The sequence below is a fragment of the Muntiacus reevesi genome, chromosome X, assembly GCF_963930625.1.
Source record: "Muntiacus reevesi chromosome X, mMunRee1.1, whole genome shotgun sequence".
NCBI classification, from domain to species: Eukaryota; Metazoa; Chordata; class Mammalia; order Artiodactyla; family Cervidae; genus Muntiacus; species Muntiacus reevesi.
The window spans coordinates 126851709-126873885 of record NC_089271.1 but is presented as its reverse complement, the minus strand read 5'-3'; the positions used below and the strand labels follow the sequence as shown (position 1 = coordinate 126873885).

The following is a 22177-nucleotide window of genomic DNA, read 5'->3' as shown; positions in this document are numbered from 1 at the left end:
AACTGGACATGTTCGCTCTCTTTATCTTTTCAGCCTTTTACCTCTATTACTCCTTCACTCCAGGGCTCAGCAGGTAAAAACCATAGGAAAAATACCTCGAGGCCAAAAGAGGAAACACTGGAGCTGGGGGCGGGGACTACGAGGTGTGCACTGCGCGTGCGCGCCCTCCCTGTCAGGTTCTGGTTTCTAGGCGGGCGTGGGGGGCGGGGCAGGTGGGGTAAATAGGGCTCCGTTTGTGACGGTCGCCCCCGCTAGCCCGGGGGAGTGGCGGGACCTCGGCGGAGCCGCGGGCGGGCTGGCTCAGCGCAAATCGAGGGCTGGAGGGGTAAGTTGGAAAATGGCGGAGGGGGAAGAAGGAGGGGCTTCACTGAGCAGGAGGCTGGCCTCGCGGCGGGGGGCGGAGGCCCGAAGACTTTGAGGGGCTCGGCGGCGCGGCTGGGGCGGGAGACGGCCGGGCCGCGCCGCGTGCCTTGTCTCTTTGAGGCCTTGGCGTGGAGGCACTTTGGATTCCGCGACTCGTGGTTCCTCCGCGCGGTGGGCGGGCGAGGGAGGGAAACGAAGGGACTTCCGTTTCCTTCTAGGCTGGGGCCTGGCCGCAGAGAGGAGTTGGCACTTCCAGATTGGGGCTTGGGCCGCCCCTCCTCCGGGACCCTCCCCTCGGCACCGCGCGGGGCGCCTCGGGCGATCTAGGCCGGCTCTCCTGGCGCGGTGGGTACTGCCCGGACGGGCTTCCGCCTCCCTCCCCTTTCCTGTCCTCCCCTCCCCTCTTCTCTCTTCTCGTCTCTTCTCCCCCCCTTCTCCTTGGGCCCCGCGCTGCGAGGGAGGGCAGGAGGGCAGCCCCTGCCGGGCGCCAGTGGCCTGCCCGGGGTACGTGCCCAGGTTCCCGGGTCTGGCGAAGAAAGGCGTGGGTGGCTTCAGGCCGCCGGCGTGCCTCCTCAAACCCCGTGACCCCTAAGGTAAAGCGAGTCAAAGAACTTTTTTAAAAAAATGATCAAAGGGGACCCCCCGCCCCCCGCCATCTGGTGCCTGTGCCAGGTATGGAGCTGGGTGGAGTGTGTCTGGTAAGGGCGTGTGAACAGAAAGAATAGAAGCCAAAGACCTTCCGGAAGAGGAAATTAACTAGCAATTCTTTCCAACCTTTGTCACCTCCCCAGCATATTCTGTGAGTAAGACAAAATTCAGTCTAACTTTCAGTTTCATTATTTTAACTCCATAATACACTTAATTGTTTTCTCATTGGGAGGAGGGAGAGTGGTTATTGCTGACACTAAGCAACAGCCCTCTCCGCCTCCAAAAAAAGAAAAACGTCAATCAAAGCTTTGTGAAAAACCTATCAGGTTTTAATAATCTACTACTTTGTTTTCGGATATAATTGCATCACTACTTATGTCACAAATGTGCTACCATGATAGTTAATGACAGAGAAATTTACTCTTGTAGGGTCGGAGGTTTGTTTCTATAGTGTTTCTTTCTTTTCTCTCTCTTTTTTTTTACTTAACATTTGTTACATCCAGTTCAGGAGAATACTGTGACAGCCATCTTAGAATTAGCACACTTTAGAACTGGAAGGGGTCTTAGTCCACCCATGATACTTACAAAAGCAGAAACTAAGGCATAGGAAGATTTCATGGCTTGCCTAGTGCTAGTCGATTCCTTGCTGTTGCTCTTTCTGTGCAACTGCTCCACTTAGCCTCCAATCAAAAAAATGAAGATGTATTCAGTGCACATTTCTGAAGCATATACCACTTTGTGCCATACAACTGTGCTACCTACTTAAAGTGTATTTAGCATGCTTATGAAGCCAGTGCTTGTTGTATTTTTCTTCATCATTCAAGAAGTGATAATAGGTTAAAAAGATTTATACATACACACACATCTGGATATATGTGCTCAGAAAAGTTCTTGAAGGATGTACAAGGAAAATGTTAACAGTGGTTACTTCTGGAGGTTGGAGGGAGGGTTTTTATTTTGCACCTCACGTGTGACCTAATGTACTGTTTGAATTTCTCACCGTGAACAAGTATTGATTTTAAAGCTAAAAACAAGTTTTAAAGTTTGCACACATATGTACATCAGTACAAACAAGTATCAATGGTATAGGTATATATATTTGTATACCTATATGTATTTATGTATCAGTGATTTGTAAAATCCAGAGAGGCTCATGTCAGCCCAACTGGCAAAGCAGGCCTGATTATCTGATGCTCATATTTCATCTTTGGTTTTCTCCTATTGCTCCTAATGTAAGAGGGTAACAATATTGTATTTTATTAGTCTTTATATAGTTTTGGAAAATGTGCTAAGCTTTTAATTATTGAATAATTAACAAATTATAACATTCAGGATATCAAATTTGACACAAAAAATTCTGAATGTAGAAATCTTTGTAAAAGTTATATAAAAAAATTAAGACAGTAAAGGTCCCTGGTAATTAGTAGTTCAGCTCTTTTGTTTTTATTATCAGGTTAAGACACAAGAAAAAAAGTGAGAAAAAGAAAAAAAAAGAAAAAAAGTGAATTGCCCAAGGTCATACATCTAATTATTAACAGAGCTTGGACTAGAGTCTAGGTCCTAGTCCAGTGCACCTTGTACTACACCTGTAATTTTATTGCTTTCTAGTGCGTTCGGTGAGTCCAACGAGGGGAAGAAGGGAATACTGACTAAAAGTCAGGTCCATTTCACTAGATAAGAATTACTGTAGTTAATGACTCAGTTAACTTGTATAGAGCTTGAAATATTTAACTAACATAAATGTTCCCCTTGTATTTGGTTGTAAACATTAACTTGTATAGTGCTTGAAATATTTCACTAACATAAATGTTCCCTTGTATTTGGTTATAAACATTAACTCATTTAGTAAATCATTTGTGTATATTATAAATGCTTAGAGACTCCAAGTGTGAAATAATGATATTTTCCTGTTTTTGTTTGATCTCATATTTAAATCTGGTAGCTGGTACTAACAGATTAAAAAAACAGCGCTGATTTATTAAAAAGAAAAAAAACTTACTGAGCACCTACAATATATGCCAGGTATTGTACTATGTGGTAGAATCCCAAAGATGAATATGGCAAAATAGATGCCCTTGTTCTCTTGAGGATGGGAGATTATCATGAGCTGTCATGTCTCAAACTTTGTGGTCCAATCTGGTAATAGTATTACAGAATGTAATCTGAAGTACTGTTAAAGGTCATTGTGTGAGTAGATTTGAGGAGATAAAAACAGTAGTGGTAAAATAAATTGATACTGAGTTGAACAAATATTATTTTCACATCTTAGAAGTCATGTGGTACAGTGGAAAGAGCCTTAGATTGAAAGCCTGAGTTCCTGTGTTGACTTTGTTTATGATTAGCTGAGGGATTGTGAGCGAATCATTCAACCTCGTTGCCTCCATGTTTCTTTTTCATAAATTTTAAAGTATATTTGTTCCACTTAATTCAAAGCATGAAAAGAGCATTTGGAATATTATCTAAGAGAAATGTATCTGCCTTAAGAACTTGGGGCCAAACTTAAGTTATATGTTATCTACTCTGCATATACTTAGTAGGTTCTCCTTTGTGTGATAAAAGCATATTTATGTCCATTTTGTAGGATTTGGCATGGACCTTTATTTTTAATTATGATATAGTTGTAGCTGTGCTATTTGATACATTTGGGGATTTGATTTGGTATAATTGGTACCCAATCTTTGTTATGGATACATGTGATTCACTGTCATTCTGATCTGCTTCTATAATACATGAATATTTTCAAGAATATGGGTTGTGGTAAAAAGCGAGGTTTACCTGCATTGACTGGGAATAGCTTGAACTCAGATGGTCAGACAAAGGTTGAACTGAGTGAGTTAAAGCTAATGTCCTGAACTTGGCAAAGCTGGTGCCACTGTGTATTCTCTGGTATATCTGTAAATACTTACATATGGTTTGAACTTTTATGCTTATTCCTGTAATGATTTTGTTGACCTCATAACACAGACTTCTCAGCATATATTGCTATGTGATGTGCCTTTTGTGGCTCCACCTATTTTTTCAAGCCTTGAAAGGGCCCAGAGCCTAACATTTTTTACCTTACTGGACTACCCTTTCTACAAATAATCCCGATAGTAATTTCCTTATACCTTTTGTTATTGTTTAGTTGCTCAGTCACGTCTGACTCTTTGCAACCCGATGGACTGTAGCCCACCAGGCTTCTCTGTCCATAAAATTCTCCAGACAAGAATACTGGAGTGGGTAGCCATTCATTCCCTTCTTCAGGGGATCTTCCTGACCCAGTGATTGAACCCACGTCTCATGCATCAGCAGGTGGATTCTTTACCACTGAGCCACCAGGGAAGCCTCCTTATACCTAGATTGATCATAATCACTGGGTGTGCATTTTTACTGTCATTTACTGGCCACATGATTTTTGATGAGTAACAACCAGTCAGAAAATCACTGTTTTCCAATATTTCAAATGGGTGTAGGATGTGTAGGTTAAATGAGCTACCACACATGAAAAAATTGTAGATTGTAAAGCACATTACATATTTTAGTTATTATCAGAGGTAACATGGTAAAAAAGGATGGGCTGTGGAATCACACAAGTTCCTGGTTAAATTCTGACCTTTGAAACAAATAGGATTAGAAACTTAGTTTCAATTCAGCATGTTTTAGTAGATTAGAGAAAATGCGTATAGTTAAAATGATGGGGTAGAGGGAAATGAAAATTGATTTATAGTGTCTAAAACACATGGAGCATTCATTAAATATGTTGTACTGTTTTAATGTGGCTTGTAGTCACTGTAGCAACGTTTCCTTCATTTTGTGTCATTTTTTAACAATCCCAATGGAAGACAAACCTACTAAATGTTTACTTAGAGACAACAGAGTGGCTTTTTGAAAGAGTACATTATTTTTGCTGGGAAAAAGAAAAGATGTTGCCCTTTATCAAGAACTTAATTCGGCACTTGCTTGTGATCCCAACATGATCATGGAAGAGAATACTTAATCCTGAGAAAGACTTAAGGTAGTTACTATCCATTCACCAAGTCATTTATCAGAAGAACCTTAGAACGGCATTTGTGGAACCATCTGATTTTTTTCCAGTACCGCATCCTGATCACTCTGTCAGCATAAGTTATCTGAGCGAGTATCAAATAGAATAAGGTCTGATTTCTGTGGGCTTCGTCAAATCATTTCATTTCCTTATGCTTTAATTTCCTTATCTGAAAATGAAAAAGTGATTTCTATTATCCTGCTAGCACAAACATAAGTAAATTATGTTGAATAAGTTTTGCTCTTGGATGTCAGCAAATATAATTTTGCTTTTCTGTGTTCTTGATTCTGAGCTGCCCTTTTGTAAAAATTATTTCAGGGAAATTTTTGGCCGAAGATCAGGGCAGACTGCTTTCTTACCAGTGCCCAAAATTAGTTTCTTAAGGTATTGAGTGAACAAGTTTAGAACTCCAGCAGTAGATATCACTCAGACATTTTTCATGTCATGAAATCTTTTATTTTCAACTCAAGTTAACAATAAGCAGTCAGGTATTATTATTACAAATGTTTCTCAGCCTTCTCTGCTAATGATTTACTGCTACCCAGGCAGTGGACCAAAAGATGTGTTCATGCCAACCACTTGTACATAACCTGGTTACTGGTTACTGCTTTTATCTCTGGGAGTTGACCTGTATCTTCTTTTTTTTTTTTTTTTGGCCTTGCCACAGCATGCAGGATCTTAGTTCCCCAACCAGGGATCAAACTTTGCCATCTGCTGTGGGACCCTGGACTCTTAACCACTAGACCACCAGGAAAGGACCCTTTGTTTTAACTTGATAATTGACAGTAATATTACAAAGTAGCAAGTTGACAAATTCTCAGAATAGGCAAAAAGATAAGGACCTAAGAATACGTTCTTCCCTCTCCTTGTTACAAGTTATAAAAATGATTTTCTGTGAAAAAAGAGCCAAAACCTTGCAATAGCAGGCCCCACTAACAATAGCTTACCAGGCCATTTTATTCACAGATGAAGGAAACATTGTCATATGGCAGATAGCCAAATAACACCCCCAGCCTGCTGGGCACAATTGTATAAAGGACCTTGACTAATCAGGAGTCCAACTGCTTTTTTCTTTTAATTAGAATCTACTTGCTGGATAAAATTTAGAAAATTAAGAGAATCGTAAAGAAGAAAATTAAAGTCAGTAATCTCGGTACCCGGAGATAATAACCACAGTAGAGTTTTAATGTGTAACTTAGCCTAAATCTTTATATATCGCTCTGTCGTGTCCGACTCTTTGCGACCGCATGGACTGTAGCTTCCCAATCTCCTCTGTCCATGGAATTTTCCAGACCAGAATACTGGAGTAGATAACCATTCCCTTCTCCAGGGTATCTTCCCAACCCAGGGATCAAACCCAGGTCTCCCACACTGCAGGCGAATTCTTTACTAACTGAGCCACCAGGGAAGGCCCTTATATATTGGTATTTTTAATAATTGGGATTATACTAGATAATATTGTTTTATAACCAGCTTTTTTCACTTAATACAGCATCATGAACACATATTTGTGTTCTTTATTAGTAGTCTACAACTTAAGTTTTTAAAGGTTGCCTAGTCTCTACGTTAAAAAAGTGTTGTCCTCTTTTGTTGGAAATGAGGTTTTTTTAAAAAATAAATATTGCTGTATTGAACATCCTCATATACATATTTTTTAAAAACATCCTTGATCATTTCCTTAGTGTTAATGCTTTAGTACTAGAATGGCTGGTTCAGAAAGTAACCATATATTTAAAACTTTTAGAATGTATTGTCCGATTGCTCTCTAGAAAAGGTGTACCAGTTTTTAGTTCCACCAACAAGAATGACTGTTGTCCTTTATCTTCTCATCCGCTGGATTTTTATTGTTAGTGATGGCAGTCTCTGCCAGAACATACAAAAATGGTATCTTTTGAAATGTTTATTTCTTTGATCACTCATGATATTTAACATTTTTGCATGTTTGTTGGCCATTAGTATTTGCTACTTATAAATTTGTTTTCTATTGAGATGTTCTCTTTTTTTCATATATTAATAAGAGCTTTCAAGCTTTAAGACTATTCCTAGTCGAAAACAGAATAGATAAAAAATAAGTGGTGATAGGACACACTGCTATGTGAGATCACTTTAATGTTGATGTTAAAACAAACAGGGGAGGGGCGATCAGGATGGGGAACACATGTAAATCCATGGCTGATTCATGTCAATGTATGACAAAAACCACTACAATATTGTAAAGTAATTAGCCTCCAACTAATGAAAATAAATGAAGAAAAAAAAAACACCAAACAAACAGGAACTTCCCTGGTGCCCAGTGGTTAAGACTCCACAATCCCAATGCAGGGGGGCAATGGGTTCATTCCCAGGTCAGGAACCTAAGATCCTGCATGTCACACAGTATTGCCAACATTTTTAAAAATGCAAATGAACAGGAGGACATTAAGTCCAACATATTTTATAGTAGTAAAAAATTGTTAGCTTTAGAAAAGCCTGACAGTGAAGGTGCGTAACTGTGTGTGTGTTAACATTTGTGTTTTTTAAAATGCTGTAACACATCTCCGGAGGTATGTAGGAGAAACTGGTAAGAGTGATTGTTTCTAGGAAGGGAACTGGAGGTTTAAGGTACAGGGGTGGAATGGATGCAACTTTTGTACCTCTTGAATTTTATCATGTGTATATTTTCTCTTTTTAAAAATATACATCTAAAATTCATGTTCAGCAATATGAGATTGTGAGGTTATGATACATTCATATAGTCAGATACTAGTCATCCAGTTAAAATAATGTTCTATATAAAAATTGATGTGAAAAAATTGATGTGGAGAGATGCTTATGATATATTTTTAAGTAGAAAAAAGCAAATTATAAAAATACCATATAAGTCCTCTTTAGAAATATTTATAATGTGCATGTATACATGTACGCAGAAAATGGTCTTAAAGGGTAAACATATTAAAGTATTCATAGTCTGAATAATAGGCCTCTTTTTCCCCCTCTTTTAAAAAGGAAAACCTTTGTTTGTATTAAATATTGGGTTGGTATCCATCATGAGATTTTGTCTTTCTGCCTATTCTGATTTTAGCATAGTTTTTTTTTATCTATTAATAGGCTCTGAATATGCATAAACAGTATTAATCTATGCTATGGATCTACAGTTTGGGCTATAGATGGTTTGTTTTTGAATCAAAGACTTGATTAACAAGCACTGTAAATTGTCTTAAGTACTGAACAGTTTTCAGCAACATGGAAGAGGTGATACTAGTGATTTTGAACCTTCTTATGATCTTAAGTGAATTCTTGAGCCCCAAATCTGTGTATTCTTCATTCAAAAAAAAAAACATTCTTTGAGGGAGCACAGTCCCATGATTTATTGAAGAAAAGATGATGGAATACCTTACTGTGGGTCCATTCTGAGAGAACTATACCTGTGGAGTTAATTATTATAAACAATTTGGCAAAGATTGGAGGTCTGGGCTCAAATTTATGTATTACTATGACTTTCTAAATTAAGTGTAGAACATGTAATTGATACTCCCTTTGTTGATTCTCAGCATGGCCTTTGAGGTATTTACATGATCAAGCATATATTGTAGTCAGCAGTATTAATAAGTTGATGTTATTGACTGAGCTTATGGGCTAAGTGCTCCTTAATGCCATTCAGTTATTTGAATGCTCTAGTGCTTAATTTTAGGGAGAGAACTTTTGATTTGATTAAATGTAATTAACCTCAAAAATGTTCTATTGACCATTTAACTTAAATGAAAATATGCTTCATGGTTTGAAGAACATAGTAGTATAAATTAACAATTTGACTAAAAGTTGAATTTTTGTGTAAATGTATCATAATATAAAAACTGAATTTTAAAAATCTGTTTTTTAAAAATACACCCTTTTGTTGAGGGCAAGTAGATTTTTAAAACTCAGCTTTTTAATACTATGTTATATTTATGTAGATACCTTTTTTTAGATACTACAATTTTGTAAATCAAAATGCTGTTTCTAAACAGGGAACTAACTTAATACTTTAAGATCATTATAAGAGGGATTGACCTCCACTGGGTCAGGGAGAATGTTGCTAGTTTGATGAGATCTCTATGCTGGATCTTCTATAGGGGCAAGAAACAACTGATGAAAAAAATCTTACAGTATTTCTACATATAATGAGCGAAGAGAGAATCTTAAGATAAATTTTAAATTATGATGGTGTTTTGGGTTAGCACACATAAGATTTTTATTGTATTACTATGAAAAATTTTATGAATCTTATATTTTTAAAATGTGATTTGAGTTGTACTGTTTACATAATATGCATATATTTCCTATTTTGGTCACATTTCCTGGTCACAGTGGCATATTAACAATTTTTACTACTCACAGTGATTTCAAGAGTCCATTGGAGGTGGTGGGTAGAATGTGTAATAGTGCCAGCTGTGACCAAATAGAGGTGGTTCAACATTCATTCTTTTGCCCAACATTGATTAAGCACTACTGTGTCACTCATTGCTTTAGGAATTGGGAATACAAATGTGATAGGGCAGAGCCCTTGCCATAAAGGACCTTCATTCTAACAATATAGGTACACTTGAAAACATACACTGGAGAAGGCAATGGCACCCCACTCCAGTACTCTTGCCTGGAGAATCCCATGGACAGAGGAGCCTGGTAGGCTGCAGTCCATGGGGTCGCTAAGAGTTGGGCATGACTGAGCGACTTCACTTTCACGCATTGGAGAAGGAAATGGCAACCCACTCCAGTGTTCTTGCCTGGAGAATCCCAGGGACGGAGGAGCCTAGTGGGCTGCCATCTGTGGGGTTGCACAGAGTTGGACACGACTGAAGTGACTTAGCAGCAGCAGCATAAACATACACATATGCAGTCATTATTCAGTCTCGTTCTAGTACAACTTGGGTCTTCAGCAAATTATTTAGAGGATATGCTGAGGGCACAAAGAGTAGTCATTCCCTACTAGGGTTTTCAGTGGATGAATCAGCGAAGGTGTCATAGATGAAATTCTAAAAACATGTCTTCTGAGTTTTAAACAGGTGTGTGTGTGTGTGTGTGTGTGTGTGTGTGTGTGTGTGCGCGCGCGTGCGTGCGTGCGCATGCACGCGCTCAGTTGTGTCTGACTGTGTCACCCTATGGACTGTAGCTCACCAGGCTTCTCTGTCCGTGGAGTTCTCCAGGCAAGAATACTAGAATGGATTACCATGCCCTCCTCCAGGAGATCTCCCTGATGCAGAGTCAAACCCGCATCTTTATGTGTCTCCTGCATTGGCAGGCAGGTTCTTCACCACTGTGCCACCTGGGAGACCTTTAAACAGATGCCCTTATTCAATTACATAATGTGTTTCAGTTGGCATGGTAGTACTGCAGTGGGAGCTAATAGGGTTATATTGCTTGCTTACATTTTTTCATATTTATAACATCATTGTTTTAGTTTCTTTGGGCTGCCATAATAAAGTACCACAAACTGAGTGACTTAAAACAGCAGAAATTTAGGGACTTCCCTGGTGGTCCAGTGGTTAAAACTCCGAGCTTCCACTGTAGGGGGAACTAAGTCCTTGGTTGAGGAACTAAGATCCTACATGCTATGTGACCAGAAAGAAAGAAGGAAATTTATTTTTGCACAGTTCTGGTAACTAGAAGTCTGAAATCAAGGTGTTGGCAGGGCCATGCTGTCCCTGAAGCTCTGGGGAGAACCTGTTCCATGCCTTTCTCTTAGCTTCTGGTATTGCTATCGATCCTCGATGTTTTCCTTGGCTTGTCAGTACATTAAGACTCCAGTCTCTGCCTCTGTCTTCACATGGCCATCTTCCTTGTGTTTCTTCTCTGTTTTCAACAAGAATATCAGTCATATTGGATGACGGCACCCTAATGACCTCATCTTAACTTGATTGTTTCTGCATGGACCCTATATCCAAATAAGGTCACATTCCTAACCAGTGGCTTAGGGCTTCAAAATATCTTTGAGGGGGCACAATTCAACCCATAATAATCACTTAATTCCTTTTTACTGTGCCACATCAATATAGTTACTTAAGAAATGCTTTTTTATGATGAGGTTAACAAGGCCCTTGGTTGCAGGAATAATGTTAAGTATTTTTAGTTCATTAAATGAGCCTATAGTGATTGAATGAATTTCTCCCAGAGACCAGAAGGGTGAAACACAGGCAGGCTGTAGAGATCTCTGAGCTCAATAAAAAAAAGATGAAAGTTTTTGCTGCTTATTTGTTAAGGAACAGCAAACAAACAGTGATTTGTTATTCAGGTGCTCCTTTGACTTTAAAAGATTTAATACGTATTTGTAATAGTTAATTTTCAGTCATCAGAGATAGTTCCCTAGTATATTATCTTAAATAATTAAATTTATGTAAGTCTTCAAAGCTACTTTCTTCATTGTCTTGTACACACATGAAACTGCTTGTTAATTTTTTTCTAAGGTGCTGTGGTAACTGAAATTCATGACATTATGGAATAGATTTTTAAAATTACTTTTGCCATAGTAATTGCCTACCAAATAGAATTCAGTTTAAGAAATTACTGTTAATCTTCATTTCAAGTAAGACAGATTTTTATTAGAAAGCTTAATACTTAAATACATTTTGGAGTAGTGTTCTGGTATTTATTTCTTGTTTGTTTTTTTCATTTATTTTTATTAGTTGGAGTGTTCTGGTATTTAATATCACAAAAGTATTTCCCTGCATGGGATTTTTTTCAATTAATCAAAAATTTTATTTCATTTTTTTTACCATTTGGAGAAGCTATCTTTCAAAAGGGAATCATTTGATTCTTTATTGTTTTAATAGCACACAACTGTCATAAACTTGTCCATACTAGCCTTATTTTGAGATGAATTGTTAAATAGCTTTGGGGGGAATTATTCATAGACCACAGGGAACTTTGTAATATTCTTAATTTCTATGTGCCTGCATTATTACAGTGCTTACGCACACTGTACAATGATAAATACCAAAGAAATCAGGCAAAGAATGAAAATTGGCAGCCTCACCCTGACTTGTCATAAGTGGATGTGTGGAAATAAATAGCCCGATAAAAATAATATAGGTAGACTTTACTTGTCAATGGTAAATACCACAGCTTTCTCTTAAAGTGTAGGCAATGTTCCTAGAATAATCCCACGGAAGAAAATCCAAAATCTTTACATAAAAAAGTGCACAAGTTTGTCCTATGTGTAAAAGTCTTTAAGTGCATTTTATATCCAAAACAGTTTGCACTACTTGAATACAGATCTTCCTCAACTTATAATGAGGTTGCATCCCAATAAAACCATCCTAAGTTGAAAGTATCATAAGCCAAAGATGTATTTTATACGTCTAACTTACCAAATGTCATAGCTTAGCCTGTCCTACCTTAAATGTGCTCAGAACGCTTACATTAGCCTACAGTTAGGGAAAATCATCTAACACAAAGCCTATTTTATAATAAAGTGTGGAATGTCTCGTGTAATTTATTGAATACTGCACTGAAAGTGAAAAATGGAATGTTCGTATGGGTAGAATTGTGAGTCTATCAGTTGACCTTCGTGATTGCCTGAACTGACTGGGAGCTGCAAGTTGCCCTGCTGCCCAGTATCACTAGAGATTATCAGACTGCACTAGCGCAGGAAAAGATCTGAATGTGTATCACTTTCACACCATTATAAAGTGGAAGAATCATATCAAACCATTGTAAGTGGGGACCATTTGTACCTTAAAAAAGTTCAGAAGCCTACCAACATATATATAGTAGCACACACCCAAAACAAAAGGAATGCTTTTCCAGTGAGATTGGAAATGAGGATAAGAATTAAAAGAGAGCATCTCCTGTATTACCAGAGTCAACAAAATTAGCTGATTATATAATCTATAGGATAGACAAGCATCAATGTGAAAAACTCACAGAATTTCATAATTCAGGAACATAGCTTCAGTGCTTCATGATGTAGAAAGAAGCTCCTAAGAACAGCCAATTGGTTTGATTTCTTAGAAGTTAGAAAAAATGCATTTCAGAAAAGGATTTGTAACAGTTAACAGCAAACTAACACAATATTGTAAAGCAATTATCCTCCAATTAAAAATATAATAAAATTAGCACAAGAACAACATTAAGAAATAAAAATACTGGGGGGATTCCGCAGTGGTCCAGTGATTAGGACTCTGCGCTCTCACTGCACAGGGCCAAAATTCAATCCCTGGTCAGGGAACTATGATTCCCCAAGCCTGGGGAATGGCCACACCTCCTCCCCCCCAAATACTGGGTACACAAGAACTGAGGTCCTCAGAGTACCAAAAATATCTAAAGAGAATCAGACTTCACATTAGAATTTAAAGAATGTAGTTAGAGGAAAAACTAACTGGAATCTCTGTAATAGGTTAAATATTTAACTCTTTCGAACAGAAATAGTCCTCTCACATAGTTCTAAAAATGTACTGTAGCATCTAGTTTTCTATATCAAAAGCACATAATTTCATTAGCTGAGCTCCCATTGTTTTAGACTTAAAATCACCTCTGATCCACCAAAGTTTGTACTAGCAGTTACCAAACTAATTAACATTTAAACAGCTTTATTGAGATATAATTCACATACTATAATATTAATTTTGAAGTGTACAGTTCAGTGATTTTAATGATCAGAGTTGTACAACCACCATTGCAGTCTCAGTTCAGTCAGTCAGTTCAGTCGCTCAGTGCAACCCCATGCACACCAAGCCTCCTGTCCATCAACAACTCCCGGAGCTTGCTTAAACTCATGTCCATCGAGTCGGTGATGCCATCCAACCATCTCATCCTCTGTCATCCCCTTCTTCTCCTGCCTTCAATCTTTCCCAGCATCAGGGTTGTTTCCAATGAGTCAGTTCTTTGCATCAGGTGGCCAAAGTATTGGAGCTTCAACATCAGTCCTTCCAATGAATATTCAAGACTGATTTCCTTAGTATTGACTGGTTGGATCTCCTTGCAGTCCAAGAGTGTTCTCCAACACCACAGTTCAGAAGCATCAATTCTTTGGCGCTCAACTTTCTTTATAGTCCAACTCTCACATCCATACATGACTACTTGAAAAACTATAGCTTTTTACTAGATGGACCTTTGTTAGCAAAGTAATGTCCCTGCTTTTTAATATGCTGTCTAGATTGGTCATAACTTTCCTTCTTAATTTCATGGCTGCAGTCACCAACTGCAGTGATTTTGGAGCCCCCCCACCCAAAAAATTAGTCTAATTTAGAATATTTTAATTACTCCACAAAGAAACCCAGTAACTATTTGCATATTTCTGATTCTCCTCCTCACCCAGCTGTAAGCAACCACTAATCTACTTTCTCGTTCTATTTATTTTAAGAAATTTTAAACCTACATTATTGTTCTCATGCGTTTTCCAGGTCATTGGCTCAGAGGTCTAAAGGTTCTTAAATTAGCCAAATTTACAAGTCCTCAGACATCCTCACTCAGAAAACATTCAGCATTCAAATGATGGTTTCATGATGTTCCATCTTATAAGTTTTTGATCTGGAACATGTGTTTCAAATTCTGTTCGCACCACTTTCTAGGAGTGCTAAACTCATTTAATTAGAAGGAATAAAACCATTCTGTCCAAACTCAAAACTGAGTTTGTTCTATTTGGGTTAACCATTTCCAGGCTTTCAATAATAAGAACAGCTTTAGGAATCTAGCATGGTACACCACTATCTTCAATAATAATGTCTTCATCGTTTGGCTCAGTGTTTTGGTTCAATCTGCTGTGGATAGCCAAGAAAGCTATTACAAGTAAATTGGCCAGAGCTGCCAGAAGTCCTAGTGTTCCTAACATTGTTCTCCTGTTTACTTGTCTTGCTCTCATGATGAAGTTGTGACTGTTTGCAGTCATCCTGTCATTTGATCAAAACTCTTCGCTGGGGAATTCCCTTGCAGTCCAGTGGTTAGGACTCCATGCTGCCACTGCAGGGGGCACTGGCTCGATCCCTGGTCAGGGAACTAAGGTCCCATGTACCATGGGGCCAAAAAGAAAAACCTGAATCATTGTGCTGTACATCTGAAACTAACACGACATTGTAAATCAACTATACTTCAATAAAATTAAAAAAATAAAGCTCTTCTTTGAAGCTTCTATACCACTAACCTAAAACGTCATTAGCAGGTGATAGTCCTGTGCTGTGAGCCAGACCTCCTGGAACAAGCCAGGGTGTAACGATCCATGGACCCACTCTAAGCCATATAGTGTCTCCTTTAGGCTCAAACCATCCCAGCTATAGAGCACCAGTGACCATTCGGTCAGTGTTGTGTTTATAAAGATGAACTAGTCCTATGATGTGTTTCTGGGGGAATATCCACATCTGTAATGGAAGATACATCTTAAGTCTTGCTGCATACCAGACTAGATCTGGCTTTTTTCTTTGGTTGATGGAACATACATTAAAACATTTTCCTTCTTCATTAGCATGTCAGTACCAAAGGCACTGTTTGCTTCTTTCTGTTTTTCTGTATAAAAATCCTGAGCAGCAGGTTGGTTGTTGAAATCGCTTTGTGATAATTATCATCTTTATATATAGATGGTAAGTCTCCCTGGTATAGGCTAATAAAATGTCATCATTAGATATCTTAAGAACATGTTGCAGTAATCCATGAAACTCCGCAAAATGTCCAAGTTTTGCTCTTTGTGTTGAAAATGGACAAAATTTGGTGCCAGCCTGCTCTTCTCCCTGCTGCCTGGGCGGCTGCGGTCAGGCTGAGTTCAGGAGCTGCAGCCCAGGAGTCCGCCACTCACCAGAGGCACCTGCAGAGGAGGCTTGGGTCTCAGTGCTGGGCTCCACAGGGCGGCTGGAGCCGCCTGTCTCTGTGGTGGCTGGAGGCACAGCTCCGTCCTCCCTCCCTCTGCTTTGCTGGGTGCAGAGCCCTGGTGGAGGGCGATGAGGGGGCAACCAACCCATCTGCCTCTTTTCTCTCGGCTGCGTCCCCCACAACCAGGCCTGTGGTGCCAACCAGAGAGAAGTTAGGCGAAAATATTATCAGATACATTTTGGAGAAAAAGATCACCTTAAAATATTTTATGCATATATTAAAAATTACCTCCAGGTGTTGTTCATGAGTATGTATTTTTGCACAGCTGAAGTCTGATATACATCCTACTTTATATCCTTTACCTGTGTAAAATAACCTTTATTCTGTATATTTGACAACTTTAATAATAAAAACCTGAGGGAAATAGAAACTCTTGTATTATGTGCAGATACCAGGTAGGTAGGTTTTCTGTTTTTCCCTCCCCTCCAACTCCCCATAGTCCCACATTATTGCTAGAGTAGCAGTCAGTCTCCTCTCTTTGGCACATGCCTATGGCTCTCTTTACCTAGTTGACTAGGCTAAATATATATATGTATGTGTGTGTATAAATATGCATACATATAATATACATGTTTGTATACATATGTGTGCACACATGTATATGTATGGGTATGTGTATATTTTATGTATGTACAGGTATATGTATGTATATTTTGTGCATGTATATGTATAGGTGTATGTATATTTTAAACACATCTCACCATGTTGAAATCTTCCATACCCCTTGTATAAACATATACCACTGCCTGCTGATTCTTTTTATGCTAATGTTGGCTTTCAGAGTGCCATTTTTCTTAACCACTGTTCTTCAAGGTTCTTGACTGCCTAGCCCCTTTATGTCAAAGCTTTCTTGGACATCTTTCTCTCTGTGTAAGAGAGAAAGTAAGAGTGCCTTCTTACTTTCTGCTTACCCAGTTCAGAGTCAAATTTTGCTTTCACAAAGAAGCCTTAAATTATCTCAGCATACTTTATTGCACTCAGCCCTTTTCACATCCAAAACCTTCTCATTCATACCTCACTTTCTATTCACAATTCCTCTGCTCCACATATACTTATTTTCTAAATATCATCTTTCCCACCTTCATTTCACTTAAATCCAGTTTTTAAAAATCATCTCTCTTCCCTTTTGGTACTTTTTCCAATCTCAAGGTTTCTGTCTTTTGTCAAACAGTTTTTCTCCTTTTTAACTCTTAACCTTTCTGGTAGTGGTTTTCTCACTCTTCTACAAAAGCCCCCACTCTGATAATGTATATGCAGTGTTCAGTTGAGTGGCTCTGAATAAATACCTGCTTTTCAAACAAGAGAAATATAAACTATTAGCATGGAAATAACCCCTGGGAAGATAAGGTCTCCACTTAAAAGCTTCAAATAGAAATTCTCCTGCTGGTGTTGAATGATGGAGCTTTATCTAATAGTATCTGAAATAGGATGACTACTTGAACCACACAAAATATTCACCATTATGAAATGAAAATAGGTCATTGGTTTTACATTTCTGTTTTGACTGACCTGAGAAACAAAACTTACCACCTCAGAGAAGATAACTTTCGTATGTCTGAGATTGTATTCAGCATTAATTCTTCAGGATAATTATAGACTTAGAAATGCTTAATCCTGTCTCCTGGTCCATGCCAAAGTCCCTTCCAGTGATGAGAGGAACTCAAAATCTACAAGGCAACCCAATCCATTTTATACTGATATTGATTGTTGTAACTATTCATCCATCCCTGTACTGGGTTAAAATGTATTGACTGTAGTACATATTAGCTAACTCTTAATTTTGCCCTCAAGGTAAATAGAATTTGGATCCCTTTTCTACATGACAGCCTTTTAGATCTCTCAAGGTAGTTATTCTGTCCTCTCCACCGCTTTCCCTACAATTTTCTTTTCCCTTGGAGATAAATACTTGACTCTTTCAACTATTCCTCATAGGATACCACTTTCATCATCTTGATTGCTCTCTATGGATGTTGTACTTTGTTAATGTCCCTTCTAAAATGTTCAGAACTAAAAATAATACTCAGTATGTAGCTGAGTTGAATCTGAATGTTGCACATCTGGACATGAATGCAGACTGAAGTTGTTTCAAGTGTTTTAGCTGCCATGTAATGTTGGCTCATGATGAATTTGTAATTAACTAAAATCCCAAGATTTTAATCTGGAGATTTCCCTTCATATGACTTCTTTCCAAACCAGGATTCCATCTTCCTTTAGGTGTACAACAGATTTTTAAAGTCAGAATGTAAGGCTTTACACATTTCCCAATTTTATCTCATTAGCCTCTCAGCTTCCCTTGGTTTATTTGAATTTTGATTTTTATTGTCAAGCTTATGCTGATTTAAGAGTCTTAAAGCTATCTGGGAAACAATCAAAAGTCGTGGAGACTATCTTCCAAAAATTGTTGTATGCACATATATCTCAGCTCTTGAGGTGTATATGAATTAATATAATATCTTCCAGACCCAGGGATCAAACCCAGGTCTCCTGCATTGCAAACAGATTCTTTACCGTCTGAGCTATCAGGGAAGCCCTGTATGAATTAGTGCCAGTGTAAATTAAGTCCACAAGGACTGAAGTCCACTGCCAGCCTGCAAGACAGAAGCCTTGTGTTGAACATTAACTCTAAGAGAGATGAAGTTCAAAACATACTGTGCCAACATAATGCCAAAAGAGCTGTTAGTTCTTCCCAAGAAATCAGTTACTATATATATATATGAAGTAAAAACAGTCATTGTGACCATTCCTTTACTTTGCCTTTGACAGGCATATACAGAGCACTGTATCATGAATAAAGTGAGATTCTGAAGAACCAGGTTTGCCTGGGGCAACTCTGAATCTGTACCTCTTGTCCCAATGTAATTACTAGTAACATCATTCACTTTTAAAAGAGTTCAGGTTTAGAGGATAAATTATTTTGGCCACTCTTCTCATAACCCAACCAGTTCATTTTAGTATTTTATCTTGGTTAAATATTACAGAGCTGTAATTTGGCATCTCTAATGAGGCTGCGGTCGTATTTCTTTTCCATTTGAACAGATTGTTCCTTGTCCGTGGGCAATTGATAGCAAAAGTAACTGCAGTTAAGGTCTACATGTGTTTAGTATACTGTTACATACATTTGAAATGATCCAGTTCCAACAAAAGTGGACTCTTATTTTACCTGAAAATCATAAACATTTGATGCTCTTAAAGCACACATTGGAACCAATGTTGTGAGTAAAACTTATCTTTTGCAAAGCAGTAGAGAAATATTAAAAATTACTTCATTAACATTCTGAGCATTTTTTTCATTGTAAAAACTGAATTTTGATGCCTTGAATATATAGTGATTCATTATAACAATTATGCATGGACTAAAGAATCTGCATATTTTATGCTTTCATGTTTTTCCTAATTAATGATTTTACATGGTTAATAATTTCAACATATTCTGCATCACATAGTTTCGTGTTTATATAAAATAAGCACTATAAAATGAATAGTTCTCATCTACTTGTTTAAATATTACTTTCCTTTAAAAGAGAAAACAAAAAATCTGGTTTTTACTTTATGACCTGAATCATGTGATAATGTATTCATAGAATTCTAGTATTTATAATGTTTCTTAGAGATGGTGTGATTACTTTTAAGTCATTAGTGGATAATTTGTTATCTCCTAATAATCAAAAGTATATTGCCTGTGTTTCACATTTTAGATTTCCTAATGTAATGTTCTCTTTTTAGAAAAGGTGGACAAGTCCTATTTTCAAGAGAAGATGACTTTTAACAATTTTGAAGGATCTAAAACTTGTGTACCTGCAGACATCAATAACGATGAAGAATTTGTAGAAGAGTTTAATAGATTAAAAACTTTTGCTAATTTTCCAAGTAGTAGTCCTGTTTCAGCATCAACGCTAGCACGAGCTGGTTTTCTGTATACTGGGGAAGGAGACACCGTGCGGTGCTTTAGTTGTCATGCAGCAGTAGATAGATGGCAATATGGAGACTCAGCAATTGGAAGACACAGGAAAGTATCCCCAAACTGCAGATTTATCAATGGCTTTTATTTTGAAAACAATGCTGCACAGCCTACATTTTCTGGTGTCCAAAATGGTCAGTACAAAGCTGAAAACTATCTGGGAAACAGAAATCATTTTGTTTTAGAAAGGCCACCTGAGACTCATGCACAGTATCTTTTGAGGACTGGACAGGTTGTAGATTTATCAGACACCGTATACCCAAGGAACCCTGCCATGTGTAGTGAAGAAGCTAGATTAAAGTCATTTCAGAACTGGCCAAACTATGCCCACTTAACCCCAAGAGAGTTAGCTCGTGCTGGACTCTACTACACAGGTATTGACGATCAAGTACAGTGCTTTTGTTGTGGTGGGAAGTTAAAAAATTGGGAACCTTGTGATCGTGCATGGTCAGAACACAGGCGACATTTTCCTAATTGCTTCTTTGTTTTGGGCCGGAATATGAATATGCAAAGTGAATCTGATATAATGAGTTCTGATAGGAATTTCCCAAATTCAACAAATGCTCCAAGAAATCCAGCCATGGCAGATTACGAAGCACGGATCATTACATTTGGGACGTGGATGTACTCAGTTAACAAGGAGCAGCTTGCAAGAGCTGGATTTTATGCTTTAGGTAAACTTTATTATAAAACTAGGCTAATAAATAACTTTCCAACTGTCTCAGGACTCCTAAAAAGTAAATAGGTGCCATTTGCCCCCCAAACTGGTAATATTTAGGTGTAAGCTGACATGGTTAATTTATGTTAGTATTCTGTGAACTCTTATGTTGAATCTCTAATATACCACAGGAATTTATGTGGAAAAGACTACCATATTATGAGTAATATGTATCTTTGTGTAACTGTCTTTTGGAGAAGAATGACATGCAAAAGATGATAGATATCCCTGCTAGAAGAATAGGTCTGATAGTAATACTGACTATAATTTATTGCACACCTGTATGTGCTCAGTAGATGTATTACATGCATTTTCTCTGTGCCTCACAACAGCCCTGTAAAAGAGTTAACATTAGAGAGTTTACCTTGGCTGATGTTAAAAGTGATACCTGCCTTTTGTACATAGACTATATACTTGAAAACAGCCATATATATTTGAAAGATGTCTTATTGCTTAAAATGAGCACTTTTCAAATGGACTGCTGTAGACATGTCAGTTGGAGAAGGAAATGGCAACCCACTCCAGTATTCTTGCCTGGAAAATCCCAGGCTTTTTACAGAAGAGCCTGGTGGGCTACAGTTCATGGGGTCGCAAAGAGTCAGACATGACTGAGTCAGCACAGACATGTAAGTAGGGAAGGAAAGGCCATCAGTGTGATGGCTTCCAGGAATATTCAGAAAAATTATACCATTATATATCTAACCCATTTACTTTAAAATTGAATAATGCCCCAAACCAAACTATGGAGTATTTCTATATTTTATTTACTTAGTATCATATGACAGTCTTGAAAGTTTATTGTCATATAGCTATAACCTTAGAGAAATTTATCCTGTAATTTCATTATATTCAACTTTATTGTTAAAGTTCTATAGTTTGAAAAAGTAAGTGTAGTATTGATGACCCCAAATGACATGTTGTTAATAAAGTAATTACAAAGTTTTTACATAAAAATTGGGAAAATTTTATTTTTGTCTCCTGTAAGTGTTAGTCACTGTCATGCCCCACTCTTTGTGACCCCATGGACTGCAGCTCACCAGCCTCCTCTCTCTATGAGATTTTCTAGGCAAGGATCCTGGAGTGGGTTGCCACTTCCTTCTCCAGGGGATCTTCCCAACCCAGGGATCAAACCCGGGTCTCCTGCACTGCAGGCAGATACTTTACCGACTGAGCTACAAGGGAAGCCTCCTGTAAAATACCTCAAATTGAATCAGTAAATTTAGTGTGTGTTTCCTCCTCAAATGATCTTATCTATTACTTAGATGTGAATTCAGATGTCTTCTTTTAAGGTGTGAGCTTTTCATGTAATTTAGAAATGCTTAATTTGATAGTATTTAAAAGGCTATTCTTGTGTAAGGTTGTAATTGCACAAATACATGTGTTTTTACTTGTTTGTTTCTTAGGTGAAGGTGATAAAGTAAAGTGTTTTCACTGTGGAGGAGGGCTAACTGATTGGAAACCCACTGAAGACCCTTGGGAACAACATGCTAAGTGGTTTCCAGGGTAAGATATTTAAATGTTCATTCAGTGACAGGCAGGTTGGCCAGTGCATGTGCAGCGGGAAGACTTGAATAACTTTTCACCTCAACTATTTTTACCTTCACCAATGGCTTGAAATTCACACCATGTTTATAAAAACGGGGTCAACTACTTT

The 22177-nt window shown here is 38.0% G+C and overlaps 1 protein-coding gene across 5 annotated transcripts in view; it reads left to right on the top strand.

Annotated features, from left to right (window-relative positions):
* Nucleotides 1–205: 205 nt before the first annotated feature.
* XIAP (X-linked inhibitor of apoptosis) overlaps nt 206–22177 on the top strand; it is a 40867-nt gene continuing 18895 nt past the window's right edge. Inside the window, exons 1-4 of one of the 5 annotated variants that reach the window (XM_065915057.1) lie at nt 208–325; nt 582–708; nt 19571–20479; nt 21927–22026. In XM_065915057.1, coding sequence (XP_065771129.1) covers nt 19603–20479; nt 21927–22026 — 977 coding nt within the window. In that variant the 5' untranslated portion in view covers nt 208–325; nt 582–708; nt 19571–19602. Of the gene's footprint in view, nt 326–539; nt 709–802; nt 957–986; nt 1163–19570; nt 20480–21926; nt 22027–22177 lie in introns of those variants that run through there. The other 4 variants (XM_065915055.1, XM_065915056.1, XM_065915054.1 and 1 more) reach the window with 4 other exon arrangements.